This window comes from Sylvia atricapilla, chromosome 17, assembly GCF_009819655.1.
Source record: "Sylvia atricapilla isolate bSylAtr1 chromosome 17, bSylAtr1.pri, whole genome shotgun sequence".
NCBI lineage: Eukaryota > Metazoa > Chordata > Aves > Passeriformes > Sylviidae > Sylvia > Sylvia atricapilla.
The window spans coordinates 8,392,437-8,418,241 of NC_089156.1; the positions used below are offsets into that span (position 1 = coordinate 8,392,437).

The 25,805-nt window shown below is 39.5% G+C and overlaps 1 protein-coding gene across 1 annotated transcript in view; it reads right to left on the reverse strand.

Moving 5' to 3' along the window:
- Positions 1-25,805, reverse strand: part of EP400 (E1A binding protein p400) — a 46,981-nt gene that overhangs the window by 16,591 nt on the left and 4,585 nt on the right. Inside the window, exons 3-31 of the mRNA XM_066331478.1 lie at positions 20,983-21,073; positions 20,472-20,579; positions 19,376-19,755; positions 18,855-19,163; positions 18,518-18,703; positions 17,021-17,161; positions 16,834-16,912; positions 16,508-16,554; positions 15,426-15,483; positions 14,666-14,755; positions 13,407-13,514; positions 12,624-12,817; positions 12,251-12,428; positions 11,677-11,813; positions 11,347-11,516; positions 10,748-10,922; positions 10,218-10,354; positions 9,418-9,604; positions 8,372-8,538; positions 7,395-7,549; positions 6,625-6,867; positions 5,403-5,567; positions 4,436-4,603; positions 3,145-3,224; positions 2,155-2,453; positions 1,515-1,717; positions 1,247-1,416; positions 923-1,119; positions 349-460 (exon numbers count right to left, since the gene is read on the reverse strand). Of these exons, the coding sequence (XP_066187575.1) occupies positions 349-460; positions 923-1,119; positions 1,247-1,416; positions 1,515-1,717; positions 2,155-2,453; positions 3,145-3,224; positions 4,436-4,603; positions 5,403-5,567; positions 6,625-6,867; positions 7,395-7,549; positions 8,372-8,538; positions 9,418-9,604; positions 10,218-10,354; positions 10,748-10,922; positions 11,347-11,516; positions 11,677-11,813; positions 12,251-12,428; positions 12,624-12,817; positions 13,407-13,514; positions 14,666-14,755; positions 15,426-15,483; positions 16,508-16,554; positions 16,834-16,912; positions 17,021-17,161; positions 18,518-18,703; positions 18,855-19,163; positions 19,376-19,755; positions 20,472-20,579; positions 20,983-21,073 (4,734 nt within the window). The remainder of the gene's footprint in view (positions 1-348; positions 461-922; positions 1,120-1,246; positions 1,417-1,514; positions 1,718-2,154; positions 2,454-3,144; positions 3,225-4,435; positions 4,604-5,402; positions 5,568-6,624; positions 6,868-7,394; positions 7,550-8,371; positions 8,539-9,417; positions 9,605-10,217; positions 10,355-10,747; positions 10,923-11,346; positions 11,517-11,676; positions 11,814-12,250; positions 12,429-12,623; positions 12,818-13,406; positions 13,515-14,665; positions 14,756-15,425; positions 15,484-16,507; positions 16,555-16,833; positions 16,913-17,020; positions 17,162-18,517; positions 18,704-18,854; positions 19,164-19,375; positions 19,756-20,471; positions 20,580-20,982; positions 21,074-25,805) is intronic.

Sequence of the window (25,805 nt, forward strand, 5' to 3'; positions counted from 1 at the left end):
TGTCTCTAAATATCCAAACTTATTTCACATTTTTAAAGCTGTTGAGACCTTCACCCTTACAAGCACTGCAATATTTTGCAGCAGGGTGAAGAAACCACAATATATTAAATCTTGGGTGACGTCTGTGCATCACTATGCAAATAACAGAACAAAACAGATGGACAGTATTTCAAAGAATGTGGCCCCAACAGTGAGAGTTCAAGCAATCATGAAATCCAATATGTTTCCTTATTAATTCTAGCCCAGACAGACTTCTACTAAACTGCTATGAAACACTCCAACACAGATGCTTGAATTTATTAAACTCTGCAACATGGGCATTTCAATGCATTCTGAATATTAACTTACCTGTGTTAAAAAGGCCATTGAATAGTCATTTCCCTGAGCAGCTACTTCTCTGATCAAGTCCTTTGTGCCATTTTTCAAAAGTTTCTCTTCTACAGAATTACCACTGACAAGCCTAAGAAAAAGGAAGAAAATGTAGAAATCTGGTAAGTTATTTCCAAACCAGCTTTCAGAAACAAGAAGATAAACTGTCCTTAGAGAATACAACTAAATGCTTAAAATGTGGTAGTATGTGGGAGCTTTTTCCTTATGGTACAGGTCCAGAAAAAAACATACTACCACCTTTACTTTAGAGCTTTCTTTTAATAATCTATGTAATTTAAAAAAATCGACAATGAAAAGGATCTCTTAAAGAATTCTATGTAGACTTAACAGACAAAACCCATGTAGGTATGATTCATTTATTTGGTGTTAACCCCCACACACTTTTTCATAGGATACCCTGACATCTTTATTATTGAAGGGAGGTGGTTTCCAGCACTGTTTCCACTTTATTCCAGATCACACAGGGCAGCACTATCTGAACTAACCTCACATTAAAACACGCTAAAGAGCAGATGTTGACTGTCACCATCACCTGTATATATGGATATCTTTACATCTCCCAATTCTGTCACACCATTCCTGAGCTTTTGCATCCATCACTGGGTTCAGATCATTGTCATAGAACACAACAGTGTCTGCCTCGACGAGATTGACTCCCGTGGAACGGCTGTGAGAGGAGAGGATGGCACAGAAAATGCGCTTGTCTCTGTTGAAAATTTTCATCAGCTCCTACATAAACAGAATAAAAGCAAGGACTAAATAAACCACACACCAAAAGAAAATACCACCCCAAAATCACTGTAGCCTGGGCAGCACATATTGCTGTACCAGTGGGCAGCTGGTAGGAAACACTCACCTGTCGTTGTTCCTGGTTGGCATATTCATCAATCCTCACAAAGGTGAGGAAATGGAAATTCAGGAACAACTCCAGAATGTCCAGCATCAGAATCATCTGCGACAGTATCAGCACACGGCGCCCTTCAGATTTTAACTTCTGAAGCAAGACAGCAAGAGCTTCTAATTTTCCTATAATTCAAACAGAAAAACCAATAATGGTTTTATACAGAAATTCCATTCATGTGACAGAGGAAATTACTGAAATCTTGTCAGCAAATGTCCTTTACCTGAGTCATACTGCACCAGCCGGAGGTCAGGGAACTGCAGCAAGTGAGGAGTTGTCAGCTGTTGCAACTGATGCAAGTGTGGAGCTGCCTTCTGCCTCAGGTTGTGCTTAAGGAGTTTCAGTCTGTGACTGTATGAAGGGGGAGGATTTGCTACATAGAAACATGGGGGAGCAGCAACTGCAGCTGGCAATACGAAGAGAGCCCTGTGAAAAGCATCAAAACAAGACAATACCAATTTAAAAAGCTACACACAAAATGGTCATCAATAATCACAGGCACAGCAATAAAAGTCAGTCTTGGGTAAACTAACTTCTGCCTCCATCTTTGGGTCTTAACTCTTGTTAGCTGGGTCCAAGCAGTACCTATTCAAGTGAATCCAAAGCCTAAGAATGTAAACCTTAGTACAGTCAGCTGAACTTGGGCTTGAAATTAGGAAAGAGGTACTGAAAACACACTTATTTATAAAGATCCAGAGCAAATAGAAGTAACTTATTTTTACTTCCATGCTGCACATCATTTACTGCTAAATAAACCAGTCTAAACCAAATAAGCCAAACAGAAACAAGGTTTCAAGCCTTCTTGAAAAGTGCTTTAGAATAATCAGATGTGTAAAGGTTTGTTAGGCAGAGTCAAACATTACCTGTTAATAAGATCCTTTAGAGATTCCTGTTGCCGAACCAAACCCAGGATCATTTCCCGTAAGGGGTTACTCGGGCCTCCGGAGGCACTTGAGGAAAGGCAGCAGTTGACAAAGCCAGCCCACCTCCAGCTGTTGCCTTCACTGGAAGGCAGCTGGGAGGCCTTTGTGTCCCCAGCCAGGGAGCAGACACTCAGCACGTCCCGGCCGTACATCGGGGCCCGCGAGCAGCGGCGCTCGTTGCCACAGAAGATCCTGTCCAGGCGCTCCTTCAAGAGCCGGTTCTTCTCCTCGAACGTCTCCTTCGCCAAGAGAAGGTGAGTGAAAACCACATTTGCTGCTCATCACAATCAGTGAGGGATTTCAGGTTCTTTAGAATTAAACTATCAGGGTCAGAGTATAGATCCTAGAGTAGAACTACTGCTTAGAGCGATTATTAAAGGTATATATTTCAGATAAAATCTGAAGACTACAGCTGAATTCAGTTCATATTAAAGAGTCAGTTCTACCTTAGTTTAGTATCTTCTAGCTTTTTAAAGGTAAATTTTAGCAGCTTTTGATGTATTCTTGATGTTTCCCTATGCTTTGTAAGTTGCTTGAGTAACTTTTATAAAAACTTCTTAAGATTAGAAATCTATAAAAATTTGCATGATTGCCATTGTGTTCAAAACACAAAAAAACCACATGATTTTTTTATTTATGCACTACTACGTAATTAAAATACATTACAGTTACAAGAACCTGTCTATCACAGCACAAGAAAGCTGTCAGCTGCTTTTATATACCAGATTATTTTATCTATGCATTACAAATGCAAATGCATCAGATCTGTCAACCTGAAACATGGAACGAAGCTGGGATATTTCCCTACTCTGAAATCATCAAAGTTACTAATTAAATCCAGTTTTGCAAGTTACAGCTTTCAACTATTACACAGACTTATTATTGATTCCAAAAAGCTGTTGTTCCACAGAAAAGTACAAAATTGAGTACCTGTGACTGTCCATGCAAAGGTGCTGGTTTTAACACTGCTCCCATATCACCAGATGGCAAGTTAGTAACTGTAGCTCTACCTGGAATACAAACTGAGGATAAACCTTGTGTTTACAAATTAATTAGTCTGAAAGTTGGTCTCTTTATTACTTTCAATAAGTAGACATTTCATACTTGTAACACATCATTGCTGCAGATGAATTTTTAGTCTAAATGTCCATTGAGTATTGCAAATTTGTACTTTGTTATACATCAGATCTCTGACAGATATTTACACTAACTGTTCTCACAAAAATCCAATGTAGATCAATGGAATTTTACTTCGCTGTGTACCAGGCAAAGTGCTGTGCTCCATTTGTACTTTATTCAAAATGTCATGTATGGTGAAATACACAATGACATCTAGAAAATGTTAATATAAACACAATAGAAAATAGAAAATGTTCTAACTCAGGAAAAGATTGTTTTAACTTATCTTGAGCAAATTATCCAAGATTTTTCAGAAAACACATCAATTGGGTATATCTACAAATTGGTGAAATCATATGATGGAATCTCAATAGCATTCTTATGATTTCAACTCTTAGCAGATGTTTATCCAGACAGTTAACTACACTGTAAGAACATCACAGCATTTTCAAGGAATGGTTTTTTATATCCCAAGAAAATTTCAGCAGATGGCCATTTTCTGGGAATGAACTCCTAGCGTTATATCTATCTTCATTTAATAATCTGCTGTTTTGTTGTAAATGCATTAATTCCTCCATTATTTTTGATCAACATCTTGGTTGTGTTTTTAAGCAAGGAACTGATCACATTTACACCAAGGCACCAAATATCTAAGCAATGTTTGCAGAGGGAAGTGGAAAACTGTAGCTCAATCAGCTAGAGAAGTGAAAGAAATTAGATAAAAGCAAAATCAATGTGGAAAAATGGAGAGAATCGCTGGACATTGTCTGCCAGTATAAAAAATTATCAGCCTTGATTGTTCCTTGCAAAAATTAACAAAGTATTTTAAACTTAGTTCTTCTCCCCAAAAAAATGACCAAATACTAAACCGGTTTAAAAAAACCCTATAATTAAGTTATATGCTCTCTCAAGTTTGTACTAAGATTTTATTAAAACTCCACCACACACCAAGTACAAACTGGAAGGATTTGCCTCACAGTTTACCCACTTCTACACTCAACTTACAGAATTATGATCTGCAACAACTTGGGAGTTATACAAAAATGCAATTTTAGCAACTGAACAGTTAGACAGAGACATTTCTTCATGCTGGAAAACTCACCTTGCTGTGTGACTGCAGTGGAAGTTGGGACACCTGCCTGGTGCTGGTTTCCCAAAGCGTTCAGGGCGTTCTGCACAGTTCCTGCTTGGGAAACTGTCTGCATGACCACGGGGCCCTGAGGCCTCAGGTACTGCTGCCCAGGGGCTGACACAATCTGAAGGACACTTCCTGCAGTGGAGGATTTTAACACACATTAGGGTGGAGAGAGTGGAAAAGAATAAGTGTTCTCTAGCAAAATCTATTAGCGTTGCAAATTGATCATTACTGCTTCAAGCTATGTTAAATTTTACCAGACAGGTTGATTACATCAATCTTCCAAAAATGAGGGAAACACCCAAGTACTCATTGCTGAAGAGGAGTTTCATGGCACAGGGGTATCATTCTAATCTAGGTATCTATAGAGAATTTGGACAAAATCCAATCAAACAAAAAATCTTCACTTAACATTCCCTCTATTTATTTTGTTGGCCACAGACAATCAAGATTTGCTGGCTCTCCTAAATTTGATACACACCAGCAGCAAGGGAGATTTGAGAACAAAATGGATTGCACGTAGAGCATTCAGCTCGGGCCAACAGTTGGGCCAAAATTCAGAAGCATGCCAGTCTTGAAGTATTATTTACACAATTTCAGAATAAACCAAGAATGTTCTCAGTTTTTGTTTCTGCTCAGCAGGGAGTTCGTATCAAATGATGCCTCACCTTACTTTAGCTGCACTGCATGGGTGTGAAAACAAATCAATTACTAACATTTTTGAAATATAATACAGAAAAAGAAAGTAACCATGTCTTTCATTTGATAGGCGTTTATCTTTCAAACCAGGACTACCTTGGCTCACAGAACACAGGAAGAGCAGGACAGCATAACCACTGAGGATGGAAAAATCTCCAGCAACAAGGAACGTGGTGCCCATATCAAAACATGAGCATTCTGAATAATGGAAAACTGCCTGTGTTGAAGTAAGTACCTTGTAGCTGCAGGGGCTGCCCTGCAGTGAGCTGGCGGAGCTGGCTGTGGGACAGAGTGAACTTGTTCCCTTGGAACTGCAGAGTCACTGGGGTCTCTGGCTGAGCGATCCTGCCTTGTGCTCCTGCTATAGAAGCCAGCTGGGCTATTTTTACTACCTCACCACCTGTTAAGGAGGGAAACAGGCATTAAAAAAATCAAAGTGCGAGGCGAGTTGTTCAATATTCACAATTCTACATTTTTGGTTAGTAAACTGGTGCTGAAGCGCCTTCCATGCATAATTATAATTAGTGCATCAAAAGTGTCATATAGAAGTTAAGCAGGTATTGCTTTCTATATTTGTTGGACAAACTGGAAAGAAGCTGATTGTTTAAAGGGTAAGAACATCAACATTTTAGAAATTACCACTTTCATTAGCAAAAATGTTAAGAGCTACCTGAAAACTCATGTGACACTTTGTAACAGAACAAGTATAGACATTAAAGTGAATTTCCACTGCCTTTTCAAGAGCATGAAGGAAGGTTTAAGGAAGAAATTAAAATATTCCTACGTGTGGCACATTAAATGCACATTTGAAATTTGCTGACGAAACATGATTTATTTTAAGCAATCTGCATTTAGGCAAACCAAAAAGCTTTGAAGTGGCAAGGACGAAGCTTTTTGTGACTTAAATGCAGAAAGGTTAGAGGCATTTCAACATTAAGTTTTACGATATTGAGAAAACACTGGTGTGAAAATCGAGCTTTTGTAAAGGCAGTGCATTACCCCAGAGATAAAATTAATACATCAGTGCTCAGTACTCTCTACACATGCTAATAGGCAGTGCACATACAACCTTAAAGCAAAGCCTCATCGCTTTTCTCTGCCTAACAGTGTCGACGCTCCTCTCCGCCAGAGAGGCCTTTAGCAGATGGATTAGTGTTTAACACGAAAGGAATAATTAGGAGAGAGCTAAAACATTTGGTCTGAAGGAAGTCTTGCCAGCAGAAGAAACATGCAGAAATAGGAGATTAAGTTGACACCGCTAATGTATGTCCACAGCAATTCTATTGTTTCTTATCCAATTTTCGATTTTCCTTGGTCATAAAGCAACGCACTGAGCAAGGCTAATCAGAAGAGTGAAAAAAAAACAACGATTTCTGTACACATTTTAGGGTGCCTAGTAACTTAACCTCATTGTAGTACAAAAGGTGGGAGAAACCTTGAAAGGGGAGGCCACTTACTAGGCAACCGTGCCTGGGCCTGAGAGGTCAGTACGAGCCTCTGAGGCAGCACACTCTGTTGGATGGTGTGCGGGGGGGGCTGTGGCTGGGGCTGGCCCGGCTGCGGGGCCGGCGCAGAGGTCTGGCCCCGCGGTTTCACAGCGTTGGCTGCGCTAGTTGCTGTGGTGAAGGTCGCTGCGGGCTGGTGTCTTGGAGGAGCACTGGTGGAGGAAGCCTGAGTTGTCTGAAACTGTGCTGCTGCGGCTGCAATCGATAAGGGTTGTTTGTGCGAGCTGTTAGAGGTTTTAACTCGGTTCTTTTTAAAACAACCTGCATTAAAAAGAAACCTTCCGACAGGATAATCAAACGGCTACAAGAATGGCTTTGTCCTTACAGACTGGGATTTCTAGCCACACCTCTTACTCCATCCTATTTTTACAACATTATCTACTTGGAAAGCATTGTTTAAAGGCTAAATAAATACAGAGAAGCACTGTATATTCCCATCTTTGACAACAGAACATTACATGTCTTCGGGGGGTTTAAATACCAACTGTGGCATATTTACTCCATATGCTAACAGGTTACACAAAGCTTAGTTTTGCATTATACTGGCAGATCACATTGGAGAAACTAGCAGGGAATTTTACTGGCAATTAGTCTGTTGGTATTTTTAAGCCATTAGTATTCTATACCATTAAGCTAGAGGGAAAAGGAGTTCTATTAAACAGACTAACTTGTATCTGTCTAAGCTGAGGTGCAGGTGACCAGGGTGGCACTGACTCCCTTACCTTGGTTTGAAGACACTGTAGCTATGGGGGATCTGCCTCGCACTTGGCCCTGCTGAGTCACCGTCGCCGTGGTCACCGTGCGTTGGACTTGAGTGCTTGGGAAAACTACAGTCCTGCCCTCGGGCTTCTGACCATACTGAACGGGCTGGAACAACCTGGCAAGAGCAGGAAAAGTCAAACTCTATAGCAAGATCACAGTTTGGCCTTTAGAAACAAACTCTGTCCCCCGAGGAACTTATAAACTGATCATGTCAGATGCTGATCTTCTTGCAGAAGACTCATCGCTTCACAAGCTTCCCGAGTAAACATTGTAGAAAGTGATTTTGTTAAATCCAAGAAAGAAAACTTTTATTGCTGTAAACCCAGCTTAAAGCAGGATGATTCAGAATTACAGCAAATATCTCAAAGAGGCTAGGTCAATATCTAGGAAAAGAGATATCTGAACATATCTGAAAAAAAGGGCCCCCATATAATTTCCAGAGAGACATCAATATGCTGCAGGTCATCAGGCAGCTCTCTCTTGCATTAGAAAAACAGTTCCATATTACTTTGAGAACACTACTTCACTAGAGGAAAAATACTTAAAAAAATGTACTGCTACAAAAACTCATATGTCTCTTACGTAACAGTGAGAGCAGACACTGCAGGTCCAATTTAGTCTCGAATTATCCTCCTAATTTGCTAATTATGCAAAACAACACTGAATTGCCATAAATAAGGTCCAAGAACAAAGCTCATCTACTGCTGAAATAAGGACTATGGGAAATCTATCAATAAACTTCAAACGGAATTGCATGCCTCAAAGAACAGAATTCTTATTTTCAGAGGTAAACATGAAAGCAAGAGAAAAATTAAATGTAAAGCTAAGCCTGAGGTTTTGTGTGAATCCCATTAGCAGAGCGAACTCAGTAAAGATTGCAACAGAACCACCTTTTGCTGCTGTAATTCTAGCTTAGAAGGAGTACAGATGTACACACCTGCTTGGTTTGAGCTTCACTGGGTTGGGCCTTGCCGGTGGTGGAGGGGAACTGTAGATTTCTTCGATCAACTTTCTAGTAACCTTTTGTTTTGGCAACATTTGTGCTTCATAATGAGTCATTTTGTCTTCCATTCCAATCAGATCAAAAAGAGACAGGTCCGATTCCTAGGGATTTCAGAAAATTGTTTGTTTTATGTGATGACCTAAACAGTTAAGTCCTCTTTACGTTCAATGCGGAATTAAATTTCTACATATTTACTTTTAACTTGAAATAAATGATGTAAGTTTAAGAAATAAACTATTAATTATTAGCCAAAACTGTCTAGAAACCTTAGGAATAGATCTTAAGCTGACAGTCCCATTTTAAGCATTAGAAGAAAAGGAACTGAAATCATTAGCCAGTTATGGAAACTAAAGCAAAACACATTTAACAATTCTTCATATATCATAGTTTCCAAAGAATTAAATAGAACTCTTTGAAGGTTAGCTATCAAGCTTAAATGCCAAACTATAATTTAGGAGTAGAAAAATATGAAGGATGGAAATAAAATTAAACAAAAAATGTCAGCTGCTCCATTACTCCTACTTCTTTTATATTTTTTATCATGTCAAGGAGTGGGATCACTTGTTTAACAATAACAGAAATAGTGGTACTTCAAATGGATCGACAGAAGGGTACTAATTTAGTCACTGTAACAGAATGTTTATGTGAAAAAGTCTTGCTTTCCTTCAGCTAGTGAAAACAAAAAGAAAATTTCAGAATGCCATAAATAAGCACAGTGCTACCCAGAGTGACTTCAATGCTGGAAAAATTCCTGCAAACATGAGCATAATGAAAGGAAAGGTAATTTTGCTTTGACCAAGTAGTTAATGAAAAATTACTGTTTACAAACCACCTGAAGAATTCAAACCACTATGACAAAAGAAGAGATGCAGCAAGAACATACTTAGTATAAGAAAACACACATATAAGAAAACAATAGTAAGTACTGAAATTCTGCCAGGGCACTAAGAGAGGAAAAAAACCTTAACTTTTCTACTGACCTTCCAAATATCCCTTTCCAGGGCTCGCAGCACCAGAGAGGCTGTTCTGTATTCCAGTGTTTCTGATACAAAAGAAGAGCTTGAAAGCCGAGGGTTTATCAGATCAGGGTGGTTACAAATCCGCTGAAGTTGCATCAGGACATGCAGGACACTGATAAAGTGTCCACTTTTGAGGGCTTCCTGGGTTCTACCAAATAAATTATACAGAAAGACATTGATTTATGTGCAGTTTTTATGGAGTTGTCCCTGAATCAGCAAGGTGAGAATGAGCAATGCAGTATGTTATGCAAAAGTTTTAGAGCAAGTTTAGATTTCACCAAGGTCTTTGGCAGTATTTAAACAGCACTGTACCAAAAGTGAATTTGGAGAAGTGAAATCTAAAGACCCAGTGCTGCCTTACAATCAAATACAACCTATCCAGCTCCCTTATCCTCTCCCTGCTTTGTTTCTGTTTCATCCCTGCACCCATCAATTACCACCGGTGGGGGTGTGATGGGAAAAACTCGGGGCTTTAAAAAAATGAAGAAACCACTCATTAGAGACAAATGTGAAAACAATGTAGCAGAAGACCTGACCATCATAACTCCATTCTTAGGTCCCAGAGGTAAATGCAGGTTTTTCCCAAGGCCATGGCATCACCTGCTGTAATTCTCGTCCGTAATGCAATCACATTTTATTCACGGGTCATAATGGAAAATTTCAGAGAAACACTAAAACACTTCCTCCCATGACAATCATTTCTTTCCTTGCTTAAGTACTACAAGTGACAGCATTTTATATTTATTGTTTCAAGCCCTTACCCTGGCTGTAATATGACATCCTCATACATGGCTTTTTGTCGACTAGACAGACGGCACTTGAGCACGTGCTCGTATTTCTTTGTGAGCTGCTTTTCGACATCCCTCTTTGATCTCCTCAAAATAAACGGCTGAATCATCTGAAACGTTTCAGAATGGAGAGGAAAAAAATTCTCACTTCAAAGAGTTTATAACAGAAAGCTAAACTCATTCACACCTAACAGATTTGATGTGATAAACTGCATATGCTATATATAATCATACTGCTATACACACAGTTGTATAGACATTAATTTGCTCTGTAATTTCTGCATGTCATGCTTCAAAAATCTGAGCCCTGTATTATTTTTAAAAGAAATCTCCACACTCTTCTGGTAGCAGAACGCTCTGCTTTCAGCAGGATTTTCTGTCTAAACTGAAAAAAAGTATTAAGAAAAGACACAAATTCTGATCTGAACCAGATATTTTTATTTCCCCTCTCATCAACAGCATTACTACTGTAGTAGGACACATGAGAAAAAATGACAACGTACTCTGTGCAACCTGATGACCAGTTTATGGCAATAATCCTGGTTCTCCTCATTAGGTGCTTTCACTGGAAAATCCAGGTAAGGTCTGGAAATTCCCGGAATCAAAAAATGTACCATGGTCCACAGCTCCATTAATGTGTTATGCAAAGGAGTGTCTATCAGAAGCAAACGATGCTGGCTGTGAATAAAAGAAGATCTTTTTAATTGACTGATTACTGTGCCTTTATGTTTTTCAGATACACAGAAGAATTATGTAGATATAATAAAATTAAACCAAGGATAAAGTATCTTTTCACTTTTGAATATACCACCAAATAGCTTCTTCACTGCCAAGTATCAGAACATACAAGGGAATCTGTTTGGGAGCACAGAACACCAGCAAAGAAGAATTATAGTGATATGACAGTGGAAACAAAAAGATCTCAAGCACTTCTCTGAATCCTGATGGTTCCAAATAAAAGCACTTCTCTATAGGTGCATGCTGCTCAGGAATTTGGGCAGACCAAGTCAAGACGGTTTTTTATAATCAGTTTTAAGAGAACTGTGTGACATGAAAAGAGAAAAACCCACTGGCAGCAGGAAATCAATTCTCTGCTCTGTACCTGCGGAGACTGAAAAGTGCCTCCCAGTGTTTCTCAGTCATATTCTTTATTTGCTGCATCTCATCTACTATTAAGTATTTCCATCTCATTTTCATGAATGCTGTGTGGCCTTTGAACAGCTGCTTGTAGGAAGTGATGCACACATTGAAGCTGTTGGGTTCTGTCCATTCCTATGGAAAAGGAAAGAAAGGATGAGATAGGAAAGTTAAGGCAGAACTCTCAAACATCTCACAACCAGCTACTTCTTCATTAAAAAAAGACAAATAAGACAGACAGACATATACAGGCTAAATGTCTCAGCAACAGTGTAAGAGTGGCAAAATACAGCACCTGTCTTTTTGCCCTAAGTTCTCTTTGGCTCCCAAAGTAGAGAAGTATTTTCAACCCTGGGCACCAGCGTTTCAGTTCCAGCTCCCATTTCAATATGTTACAGCTCCGGACAACAACAAGGTGAGGGCCCCAGTTCCCTACAGAAGGGGAAACACAGCAGTTAACACTGGGAAGAGACTCCTTACAATGCAGGTGGCTTATATTCTTCCTTGATTTTTTAAGTACATTGAACTAAATTAATCATTAGAAGTGAGATCCGATAACAACAGAGGTATTTTAATGACTAATCTACTCCTGATCATTAAACAAATTGTAAGGCTTTTCTGTACTAGTAAGAATTTAGAAGTATTCAGAAGAATCTCTAGAGGGTAACAGGCTGATCAGATACTATACCTGACTAGACAGCACCCTTGTCACAAAATATCAGAAAGTTATTCTGACACAATCTTACTCCTATCATTAACTAAAGCCTGATATGGTTCAGTAGGGAAAAAAAAAAGCGACCTTAGCCTACAATTCACAAAGATTATGCTGGCCCAGTACCTGTTTAAAACTGTTAGCCAAATGAACTTACCTTCATTACAAGCCAAATGGGCAAAAAAGGCAATAATTTGCACTGTTTTTCCAAGCCCTGCCTCATCTGCCAGGATGCCATTGAGATTCTTCCTGTACAGCTTTGCCAGCCAATCCAGCCCAATCTTCTGATATTCTCTGAGAGACCCATACAACAGTGATGGAGTGTTGTATTTTACCTGTAACATGAATAATTTGGTATTTTTTCCTGAGTTAAATTCACAGAATATGGCATAAAACACAAACATTCTATAGGTAACGCAAAAAGAAAAAAAAAATGCAATTTCTTGCTAAAAGCTACAAAATAATGAATAAAAAAAGCATTCTTTATGCAAACATCAGCACACAGAGTAGCAGAAAATAGGGATTCTTACTGCTGTTGTTATCCTGGAGCTGCCTTTAGGTAACAACATCTCTGCTGCAGCAGCAACTTCTGCTATGTCTCGCACGTTCTTCTTGGGAGGACTCGATCTGTCCATGCCCTTGTACTGGTCAATGCTGAGAAGGGAATCTATGAGGACAACTTCCTTCTGGGGACTTTCCCTATCAGACATGTGGTCTTCCATTTCTGGGAGAGAAGGAAAAATTACAGTGGTATCTGAAACAAACTTCAGTAGCAATTAGTCAAAGGAACTGAAATAACCAGGATTCAGACATGGGTCTAAAGGAGGCAGATAACTTTTAAAAGCAATGCTATGATTTTCAAGCTAGTTCAGGTAAAATGCAAATAGCCTAAGCTCAGGTTCATGTACATATTCTGGACTTTCACACTAGCTAGGCTAACATGACCATCAGCTTTTCACGACTTCTAGGGAGGTCCTCTCATTCTATTTAAACCAAATCTTCAAGTATGTAATTGTATCATCATGTCAACATAAAACAGAAGTGTAATGATAGCTACCTATGAAGTGTGTAGTTTAATTCAGCGTAGAGAGGCTTTTCTACACCTCAGCATTGTTCTTGAAAATCTCAGACATCTTCACTTTAAGACAGGCAAACAGTGCCCTCTTTTCCCAAAGTGAGAAATTTTAAATGTGATTTACTCAATGTGCATGTTCCTTTAGAACAAAACGTCCTTTCACAGAGTCCTGAATAACCAAGCAACTTATTTCACCTTGTAAATCAGCACAACTCCTCTTAAACATAAAGTAATTCACCTTCCTCACTGCTCTCCTCTTCACTGTCAGGCTTCGGCTGGGGCCAGTGAAAATTTTCTGCAAAGGCACCTTCATACATCTTTACCAAATCTTCCAGAGGCAATTCAGCTGGAGGTCATTAAAGGACAGCAGTTTAAAAATAACAAAACTTGGAACAATAGATACTATTAATTATAATCACATTACACTCTTCACAGTTGCATATAGCCAGTTCTCTAATCAGAAGTTAACTTCAGAGGTAATTATTAAGTGAATGATGGCAGTATTTATTTAATAACCTTGATTACAGAGAAGATCTGGCATTACACCAAGTAGTTTGCTCTCACACCTTGCTTTTTATTGTGTTACAAACACACCCTCAGTAAACCTCCAGTTAGGAAGGTCAGGGCATCAAATCCAGCTGCGTGGTTGGAATGCAAGACTTCAAAAGTTTCAAAACTGAGTTGTAACTCCAGGATCCCTTGTCTGAGCTGTTAAAGTAGGAATGTAGATGCTGGCAGTGGCAAATCAATCAGCAAACATTCTCATTAGGAACTTGGCTGACTGGCCAAGGGTTATAATCTCTCCAACTGGCCAGTTCACAGCAACCACTAAGCTGCTAAACAGATCTGGAAACTGCATGTTCATAGCCAGGCACGCTCAGCCTAATGGCAGCCTGCCTCCAAAAACCTGCTTTTACCAGGGTAAATGACACGTCTCTATGGGCTACCTTACACACACCAAGCTCAGCATAACAATTACATTGCTAATGAGAGAGCTGCTAGCCAGAGCAGTGTCCCTAAAAGCCCCTTATCTTCAAATATTTATACTCCTCCTTCAAGATCAGCACTTAAGTGCCCTTTTGGACCTACCAAATCAGTCACAAAACTCTTCTGAGATACTCAAGACAGCTGATGATAAAATTTCCATGTTCAATCTGATCCAACCATGGTTTTAAGTGTTTATCATGCACTCCTAGAACTCAGGTTGTGAGTCTTGGTGTAAGGTTTTAATGCAGTGCTCCACTAGAGAACTACTTTTTCTCAAGCCACCTGGTGTGACAACTAGGACTGCTTTATAAATTGCAGATTTCCATCATCATCCCACAAACTGCTGCAGCTTTTCAAACAGAAAAAACTAAATACAGACTACACAGAACTGAACATCTGAATGCACACAATTTCCCACCTCTAATCCTCTTTACTAATCTAACAAGTGCTGTGTGTTTCCAGCTGCTGTTTCAGAGCCCAGCCCAGAGAAATATCAAGCCACACGCCCACCTTCTTTGGCTAGATTAGACAATTCCATTTGATGGTTTATGTTTCCTTCTTTAGCTTCTTGCTCTTCAATTGTTTCTTCTTCATCTTCAACTACAAGAAAAACAAATGCAAATCTTGGATTAAAATTATACAATAATTCAGGAGGCTTGTAATTCCATACCCCTGAAGTGAACAAGCACAGAATATTCTAAGTCTGCAGGATTTAAAGATAATTAAACATGTATGGAACACAAGCAACTACATGCAGTATTTAAAAGATATATGAACAGGAGAGAAGCACTTCTGCCTCAGGACAGAAGGCAGTTAAGTGTTGATTGACAATGTTCACCACAGGTTGTTCTGTAGCTTTAAATGGGAGTTCCTTTGTCAGGAACATGATGGAGTGGTCACCACAAGAAAAGACCCATAGCAGATGGGTATCTCAGTCTAAAATCCTCAAAAGAAATTCAAGACCATTTGAAAGGCCTGAAAAATGAAGTAATGAGGACAGAAAGAATCAAAATCCACCAATAATGATGGCAGTATAATTTCAAGGAAAATGTTATTTACAAATTTTCACTGGAGCTCTTTTTAGGGATAATTTACTATTTAATTGACTATCTAATGTCCCTAAGAAAGAGATGAAGGTTGGTATTTGGTTGGTGAAAAGCACTGCACCCACACAATAAGAGACTGAAAACCTGTGGGTTTATATTTAATATTATTTAATATTCAACTTATGTACTACGCTATGGATGCAAAAGTTTGAGAAGTGACTCACCTTCCTCATCAGTCAAAGATGTGCTTGCCTTTCTTTTCCTTCCAGATGATGAACCCCCCTAGCATTAAATAATTGTAATATTTAAAATCATAGAAAACAAAAGATAAGCAGGGGGCTTTGTTTGTTTTTTAAAGACAACAAAACATGCCTCTCAGTCCCAAAAGCATTTGCTGATAGACACTTAACACCTCTTAACACTCCCCTGGTCATGTAAAACCAGTAACTCTGCTTCTGAACTGATGGGAGTGTACAGTCAGCCACTTGCACTGCTCATGGGTCAAATTATTCAGTCCAGTTGTGGTACAAAACTTTTACCCAGACTGGCTCAAGGACTAAATTTTTTCACTAGTCAATAAAAAAGGGATATGGCACAGGCCTACAATTGTCTCAGCTGTCCACTGCCCTCTGTAGAATTGTTTAGCCTGTGCCAATTAACTCTCACAGCCAGTGCTGGGCCACAGTCTGGCTGATAACACATGCTAAGGCTTGTTCCTAGCAGGAAATTCAGATGCATGGTGGAGGGGGAGTATTTCAGCACATGGGCATCAGCTGTGCCACGACAGATGGCTCAGGGCCTCAGATCCCTTGTCCATTTTTTTCCAATTGCACAGACACAGCCAAGAAGTCCTTAGCACACATTTCATCCAGGGAAAAAGATATCCATGTTTCACTCACTTTGATCCATTCTTTAACATACACCTTCATCTCTCAGCAGATAAATCTCTGCTGAACACCTGAGAACACACTCCATGCCCCACAAAGTCTACCCCTGGCTACTGTAGATGAAACTCCTGCCTATGTCTGGCAATTAATTTGTACAGTTTTCTGGTCTTCAATCCCAGAATGAATGATTCAAGGCCACTAAAGACATGTACCAACCACAATCCACTTCCCTTCCTAACCAGGAAATAAAAATTATACTTTGTGCTTGTGAATGAATGTTCATTTGTCAGTAACTACAATGAAATCTTTTTATCATCACCATGTATTTTAAAAAAAATCACCTTTACCAAAACTTTTTCACATATGTAGTCACATTTCAACTAATTTGATGGCTTTTTCAAAAAAACAGAAAGACTTACCATTTCACTTTCTTTTTCCAAATAAAGGTCTTCTTTTGTATCCTTACCTGGAAAATTATTACACTTGATGTATGTACTCATCACTCAGCAATTTCACATTTCTTACATGAACTTTTAAATGTATTCAGAGCAAAACTCGAGAAGTATTAACAAAATCTAGCACAAAAACATAAAAACCCATAACTCATTATTCAGATCTATTCACAACCTGTTATTGGCAACTCACGATTTTACTGTCAACAAGATTAACCTGCACTGAGTGAAATTATATAAAACAATGTCATCAGAATTCAAACTGTATTTCTTATGAAATGGAATACAATTACCTTTCCTTGAAAATCTCTTTAAATTCAAAGCTTTTTTCCTTTTCTCTTGAAATTCAATTTGCAGTTTAATTTCAACAACCTGAAATGTAAACCAAGTTTAATAAAGCACTTTTATTTTACAAATAAACTACTGAAGATGAAAAAAATCACCACAAATTGCAAGAGTCTTAGTGAGTGGGTGCTTTACCTGCTCAATGTTAGACCAGAAATACTCTATTTCTCTAGCAATGGATGCTGCAATCCTCCTCAGTTTGTTCTGCTCTTCCCTCTTAGCTCGCTCTTCATTAAGTTTCTTTTCTTCATGGTAACGAGCCACAGTCCTTACCATCTAAAATACCATGAAATACTGAATTAGGTTACCTCAAAATAGATATCATTGCATTTCTTAAGATTACAGTAGTTATCAGCACCCAGATGTTGACCATAGCGTTACACACAGAGCACTTACCTCCAATATTTTCAATTCTTACCATGCCAGTAAAGCAACAGACATGAAACTCAAAGAAAAAAAATACAACTATAACTAAGAAATCAAGTAGAAAACTCTTAATTCACTACCTGAACACAAAAATTAGAAAAAATTCCACTGAAATTAGCAGCAAACACACAAAAGAAAAAAAAATTTTTTTTCAGACAGCACATATGAAGTAACAGAAATCACACCACAAAATGTCAGAGACCAAAGCTAAAATGAGTACAAAAAGAGTGTACATACATGAGTGAAAGATCAGTCAATGGCTGTTAAGACTGACTTGATTGCAACCTTTAGCTCAGGAGGTCCCTAAAACATTGACTTCCAGAAGTTTGAAGCATAGTGCCAGGGGAAGGATCATTTCACATTTGCCCTTCCCGTTTCTCCTATTCTTAAAAACCTACCATTGGCCACAAACGGAAATCCAGATTTAAATTATATTCAAAATGCAGATATTTATTGTACAAAACGATACACTTATTTCAATACTTTGCTTCTGAGTTTCCATCATTTCAGAATAAACAGTAGAAAACAACCATGGCAATTGAAACTAATGACCTTTAGTTGCTCTCTTCATTACCCTAAACTGGTAATAAATGTATCAAGAAAAGATGCAACATTGCCGGTACACATAGAAAACCCTTGTTTACTGTAACTTGTAACAGATTTTATATATTTCATCTCACACCTTAAAAATTTTCAATCCAGTACTGTATTCTTACTTTGCTGCTCTCGTCTCCTATAGAAACGGTTCTCTACCATGTTTTCACTACTGTCTTTACTCTCATTTTTCTGTGAGATTAAGAAAAAAGAACTAGACAGACAACCACACCCAATGGAAATTATTTACTAAATTCTATATTTACTCTTCATTGGCAGGAAATAGCTCATTTGTGAGACAGGCACGACAACTCTATTTTTTATTTAAATATAACCCAGCCAACATACTGAGCGGGTTCCTAAACAAGTTATTTGATTTCCAGAGGAATAAAATCCACAAACTGTTATTTGCATCCACAATCTGTACAATTATCCAGTCTGCCTCAGGTGCCATATCCAAAACTGATAACACAACTTCTCATTTGAGGTAAAAGTTAGTGCCTCATCTTTCCTTTACTTGTGTCTGTAGAAAAAGATATTTGAATAGCTTTGCTACCAAACTGAGTCATATCAACATTTACTGTTCTGAATTATAAAATGTTTTTCAAGTACCTTCTTAGCAGTTGCCATCTTCCACTTTCTCTCCTGAGCAAAATCAGTTGCCATCCACTGCATTTCTTCCAGTAAATAGTCCCAGTGGGATTTTGGTCTTGGAGCCTCTTGGAGTTTAGGCAGTCGCCTGGGGGACCATAAACCTTCCTTTCTCAGTTCTGCTATCCGCTGATGGATTTGATTTTCCTTAAAAAGAAGTACAGTGACTTACAATGAAGCTGCAGAATGCAGCACCTGAAGTCACAGAATCGAAGGAAAACAGCAATTGCTCCCATTTTATTAAATGAATTGACAGGAAAAGAAAAGGTGTAAAAGCATGGCACAGAAAATATCTTACCAGCTTGACTTGCTCAGCCAGCTTGTCTTGAGAGTTTTCCTGTGGCACCACTGCTGCATTCTGAGCTGGACTTTGTGTTTTAGGTGCTGCTGCTGCTGCAACAGCTACGCCAGGAGGCTTGGATGCAACAGGAGATAGGGACTTGTTTGTTGCTGGAGAGGTCCTGTTTGTTTGCACTGGGTATGGAGAAGGTGGTGCTGTGCCTGGGATCGCTGCTGGAGCGATGGATGAGGTAGGTGGCAGTGGATTTGCTGCAAGACGCTGAGAACTCTGAGCAGGATCCGCAGATGGTCGTGTCAGAGTCACAGTCTGCCCAAGAAACACACTGATGAGTTGAGCATTCAATACTTAGTCCACACTACAGCAGAACATAAGGGAGACTAATTTAATAACAAACGTACACCTGCGTTTTACAGGGAAAGGATTTAAGCGTCCAGTGGAATTAAAAGACGAAGACAGGGTCCTCAGGTATCACTGGCCATGGAAACAAACCCACGTCCACCCCTCTAAGGCTCCCGTACCTGCTGCTGTATCGTGGCCTGCGGCTGTGACACCTGGCTGGGCGCCTGTCCCTGCACGTGGATGGCTGGCGGCACCTGCTGCTGCAGCGGCGCTGGAAGCGGAGCGGCCGTCAGGGGCACACTCTGGGGCTGGATCTTCACCTGGATCTGCGGCTGGGCAGGAGGTTCCACCAGCTGGGGCTGCTGCTGCGGGAGCTGCAGGGTGGCCGGCAGCGAGGCCATGGGCACGTTGGCGGGCTGCAGGCGCGCGGGCAGCTGCGGCGGCGGCGTGTGCAGGCTGGCCGCGTTCTGCACGGGAGGGCCCTTGGAGGGGTCGTACTGCTGCTGGCTCTGCTTCTGCCCCGTCAGCTGCACCGTCTGCGGAGTGGGAGGCATCCCACCTGCAGGGCAAGAGGAGACACCGCCCAGGTGAGATTAAAGCATCCCATGCTCTCTGGTGTGATTTCAGGAGGAAATCGACTGCGAAGAGAGCGGTTTTGTTACTTACTTTGTCACAAGACACCATCACTTGAAAATACCACATCACAATCACAAAATAAATCACCATTACAATAAACAACAAAGTACTTCATGCACAGGACTGTAACTAGAATTTGGAGCACAGCAACTAAAAAAGAGCATGTCATTATAGGTCTTCTAAATTTCGAACACTCAAAAAAAAAAAAAAAAAGGGACTGGTGAGCTAATGGAATTTAACCTAAAAAACCAGCATAAAGTCTAAATACTACTCAGTTCTTTCTAAGAACACATTCACTCTAACACGTACTCTAAAGTTTGGCATGACTAATGAATAAAAATTTGTCACGATGTTCCAATTAGGCGGTTTCCTTTTCATAAATCATTGGTTCAGTTTCAGAATTCTCAGGTTGGCCATTTTGCATCAGCACCTGTGACGTATTTCCATGCCCACATGCACCTTTGGAGCCCGTCACTCAGCTCCTTAAACAAACCAGGCATTGCATACCAAGTATTAATTTACATGGAGAAGTGTGTGGTGGGACTAGGATCTTGGCAGGCCAGAAGCCCAAGTTTCTAGTTCCATCACCAACATCTCCTTGTGAAATTAATGTGCAGCTGGCATGTGGTGACACAGTACCTTGTGCCGTTGGCATTAGCTGTTGAAGAGGAACTCCTGAAGCCACACCCGGGTGCTGAAAAACCATCCCATGACGGCCCACTTCAATTCGTGGTCTCTTAGACGAATCTGTGATATTCAAATTCCATTTATGGCATGGTATAATGGAATGGGTTCAGTTTTACAAAGCAAACTACTACACATGATTCCAACATCAGCTCCGAAAGCTACAACTACTGTGCATGTGTAGCATTTATGAAGAACATGCTCCAGGGGCAGAGTCCCTCTGACTTCAAGTTGGCCATCTCCAATCTTCTCAGCCAGAACAATCAACCTAACCATGTCTCCATGCCTGTCAAATCCAGGCCTATCTACTGGGAGTGGAGTGCACTCTTCCCACAGCACCAGTCACAGTAGATAGCCCTAAGGACCTGGCGATTCCCAAGGTGAGGCAAAAATGAACACTGGGCTCCAATCACTGTTTGGAAAAAGAAAAAGAGGATGGAAGTGGAATTGTGCCTGTGGAACATACCTGCTGGTGCAAGGGCCTGCTGCTGTCTCTTAAAAGCTTCAATCTCTATGGTGCTCACAGTCCCCGTCGCTGGAGTCCCTGTATGCGTTTGCTACAGGGAAAAGAAAACAAATCACAGAAGTTCAATCTGCAGATGGTCTGACACCAGGAGAGAATTTACAAACAGATCTAAGGAGGCCAGCACAGAACAAGTCCTTCAGAACAGCTGTACAACAAAGGAAACAAGACTCATTCAATATCTGCTATGAAGTTTCAGCTGTCCACAACGCACAGATTCTCTTCGCTAAGTTTAAATTTTACAGTGATGAAGCTGGTTATATATAATGCACACCTACATTTTGTTAAGTGATACCAAACTCAGGGAAATGGGATATGTAAATAGTAAAGTATTTTTGTTACTTTTTTTTTTTTTTTTTTTTTTTAATTAATGGGAATGTTCATCAGTGTATTGCATCTGTGTGGAAAAAACAGTAATACAAAAATTCATCCTCATCCTGAAAACAGTTTAAGGTTATTTGGGTCTCCAGCACACTCACTCTCAGGATGGAGCTTTGTGAGAGTTACTATTGAAGTATTTCAGGAAAAGGCTAGGAAGATGGAATTAAGAACTTCAGCCAAAGTACACAAGTTCCAGTTCCAGTTTTCCAGATGCTGGACTTGTACCTGTTTGCACAGCTGGCCAAATGAGTCTCACGAATAAACTCAGTGAGGAGAAACAATATTGCCATAAGGCTAAGGTGACATCAGAGCTCACTAGAAATTACTATCCATTTTGTCTGAGGATAAACAGCACACAAACCATGAATTAACAAGCATGGAAGAGCACTAATGGTATCAAGATGCAAAAGGAATCACTGGGCTCTGGTTCAACAAGCTCAAATTTAGCTTCAGTAAGATTACACAGTGCATTCAAACTTTATTTTTAAATCACTACATTTAATATTGGCAATGATGGCAAGAAGCTATCCCAGAGAATTCTTTCAGCATCAAGCAAAGCTGTCAGGCTCACATACAGGATTACTGAGGCAAACAAATTTGAGTATATGACAATTTTCATGGTTTTTGGGCCCTCAGCACACTGGCAAGTATTTGTTAATGTCCATCAGTGTCTGTGCAAGTCCAATTCCTTTCAGTGAGTTTCCAAATAATTTTTAAATTCTCCTCAGTATTTGGCCATTCTGTACCAAACATTCTACTATGAAAATTAATATGAGAAAAATAAGGGTTATCCCAAAAAATGTCTTAAGAGATACCATCAGAAAATACAAACACAGACTTTATGTATGGCAGTCTCTGCATCCTGGTAAATTAATTAATTTAGCACTCTAGTTCTCAAAGTGTACTTTTCTAATGGTGAGAGCCTTATGCATGTTGAGGTATAATAAGAGTTTGAAATGTTGTGAAAAAATTTTATGACACCATAGAAAGGCAGTAATTTCCCATAGTTTTGGAGGTTTTATTACTTTATTCACAGGTATTTTCTTCTCTTATTTTAACTGAAATTTTACCAATGTAAATTAAACCCACAGAGGTAAACATTAGTCTATACTGAAATAAATCACAGCAGTGACATCCTGCATCTTCAGTGCTTCTCTGCATGGTATTAATAATCACAGCCAACATCACCTACAATGACTGGGTTTCATATGCTCCTTTTTGAGCTGAAAATATCTCATGGCCCTCAGACTCAATCAATAGCTATGAATTAATAACACTTTATCTCTTTGCTGCTCTGAGGGCATTTGCAGCCACTCCAGTGATACAGCTACAGCCTGAAGATGTAAATTCTGGTTTTAAGTATCTCTGACTCATATTCACAGTTCACTGCCACTTCACACTCAATAGGGATTAAGTTTTCAAATATTTGTCTTGTCACAAGGTAGACATGCAGCATATTTCAGTCCAACAGCCAGCATCTGGCAGAGCATCACAGACCTGGGCATTTACAGCATTTTCAAAGTAAACCACAAGAATTGGTTGTGTAAATGCTACTAAATTGACTAACAAATCCAGTTTATGTCCCATTTGCATCAGATGCTACTGGGCCATCAGTTTAAGAAATTGTATTCCTCAAACTCCATAGTAAATGCCAATTATTTCACCTGCTCTCTCCCTCTGGATGACTGCATACTCCCAGTTCCAGGCTGTATCTCTACTTTAGGATTTTTGACTGACATTTTCTTAAGAATATGCCTCCCAGCTGTCTGCATTATCACAGTGTAATTTAGGGCAGACTCTTCAGAGAGCAGACATGTAATGTCTTTAGAAACTGCAGTCACATACCACTAATACTAGACTAAAACTGTTCCAGCTTTAATTAAAATAATATAGCTGTCCCGAGGTCATGATTATGTAGCAGGCAGACAATGAGTGTGTGCACTTCTCATCACTCTGAGTGCTGCACTTCTGCACTGGGATTTGAATGGTGATGCTGACTGGGACACATTATTTCTCCATAAACAGTCGCAAAGAGCAAGACTGATGGACAGAAATGCCACTTTCTGTCAGCAGTTTGTGTTAAAAGTCAGTACCACACAGAGAGTTTTGTACATTTTTAGCATGAACCAGCTTCCCTGAAACTGGTTCAGTACCTTCAAAAGTATCACCACTGCTGCAGCTACAGCTTGGTGATAACACTAATCACTACAGTAAATAACCTGATATAATATTAGGTATTTTAAGCTGCCTAAATGAAGCCTGACTACCTAAGGAGACTTCCAAGACATGTCAGTTCTGGCCTTAAGGAAGAGCTCTCAGTGCAATCCCCTTTGCTGCACAACTCCTTTGTGCAATAGCACAGGGAACATCCCATTTGTTACACACATTTGAACACAACCCATCTTGTATTTCATTCCACTTCCCATTTTCAAAGCCTAGATAAAGGCAGCACAGCCTGTACAGCTGCTGTGGTACAGCAGAGTAATTCACCCTGTAACACCTGCTAAGCATATAATTGAGCTAAAACGTAAATATTTTAGTTGCAGATGGAATTAGGGTATATTATTTCTCAGGGTATGTATGCAGTGATGGATGGGTAACAGAGTTGAAGGCAGCTGCATAAAAACACATTGAACTGAAAAGTTGCATCATCAATGATCCATGAAAATTTTAACTGATTATCACATTTATTTCTTGCCTTTCTCCAGCACTCCTCATGAAAAAAGAAAAAAATGGTTAAAAATTACTTTCATAATAAAAATAATCACTTCTGTTTCTTCTTCCCAACATTTATGGCAGAGCTAATGGAAAGCAGGTAAAACAAATTGTGTCAAAGGATTAGTATTGTTGTTTAACACATTTCAGGGAAGGCAAATCCAAAACCTTCCGTAGCCACACTCAAAACCTTTAATACATAAGGGGAAGAAAAAAAAAAAAGAAAAGAATTTTAGAAGAAATCCACAATTACAATGCCACAGACAAAGAATCCATATTATCACTACGCAGAATGCACAAATGAACCAAATGCATTAGGGATACAAAAGACAAACAAACCAAAGTGAAAACATTCAAGCTGAAAGTTAATGCAATAAGCCAGCAACCTGGAGACAAAGCTTTAACTTCCTCAAGGCTTCAGTTATACTGATGCATTTGAAGACTGCAAAGGTTTTTTGGTTTTGTTTAGATGATAAGGGATGGGCTCTTGGGAAAATTCTAATTCATCTAAGAAATATCAAATCTGAATGAAGAAAAAAAATCTGGGATGAAACTACATTTTAGAACCATTGAAAAGTACCTGAAATGGTTGCTGCTGGGATGAAAAAGCAGCAGAAACATTTGGAGGAAGCTGGGTTGCTATAGCGACAGGAGTACCAGTCTGCCCATCCTTTCCTGTCACAACCTTTACCTGAGAGAAATATTTTGGGAAAAAAAAAAAGAAGGGAGAATCATTTTCTTTTTAGAAGTTTTTCCTTTTTTTCTAACTGTTCAACACATTCCTTTTGGTACTGATGGCACCTCACTGAAGAGGGGATAATAACTATACCACCACCAGTACAGCTTGTTTTGAGCACAGCCCATTTTTAGAGTTCTGTCTTACTTTTAATAGCAGAACAGAGCACAGCCTTGACTGTTTATTGTGACTCCTCGTCACTGGAAACAACGTTTTCTTAAATCCAGTTAACACAGAAGCGTGTTTTAAATTTAATGATTGCTGCTGCTAACAGACAACAAATTAGCATGACAGACAGTTTGAACGTAAGAGAGCTTCAACATTTATTTAAGCAATGAGCACAGCCACCATTCACTCTCCCCTGGAATTCCCAAAGAAATCAACCTTCCAGGCAAGGGATGAAGCGCGTTGCTTTAGCAGAGAAGTGATAAAGAGGGGGAGAGGGAAATAAAACAGAAGGCGACAACAAAATACAAAGGAAGAACACACTCAAAAGATGTCTTAATCTTTCAGAAGGATTCATCACTTGAAAACACATCAAGACTTTTGCTGCTGCACGTTGCAAAATCCTCCAGCAGTTACAGGGACAAGCAGCTTCCACAAACAAAAGAGGATCCACCACGAGAAGGCAGCGAAGTACAGGAAATTCTCAACCCGACACACCACGGGGTAGAGCCTCAACTCATTTAAAATGTAGCAGCAGTGCCACTGACTTCAAGGAACCTGTACCACTTATACCCACTAAAGATCCCTCAAAGTGTGCAGATGGTAGTTAAAAATACCTGGTTATTTCAGCTGACAAACACGCAACCCAACAAGAACACCTAAACAATTTGACAAAACACAAACCAGGTGAAAAAAAAATACTGAATATCCATTGTCAATAAATTACAGTAACAAGCTAGCTTTTATATTACTTTTATATACTTTTATA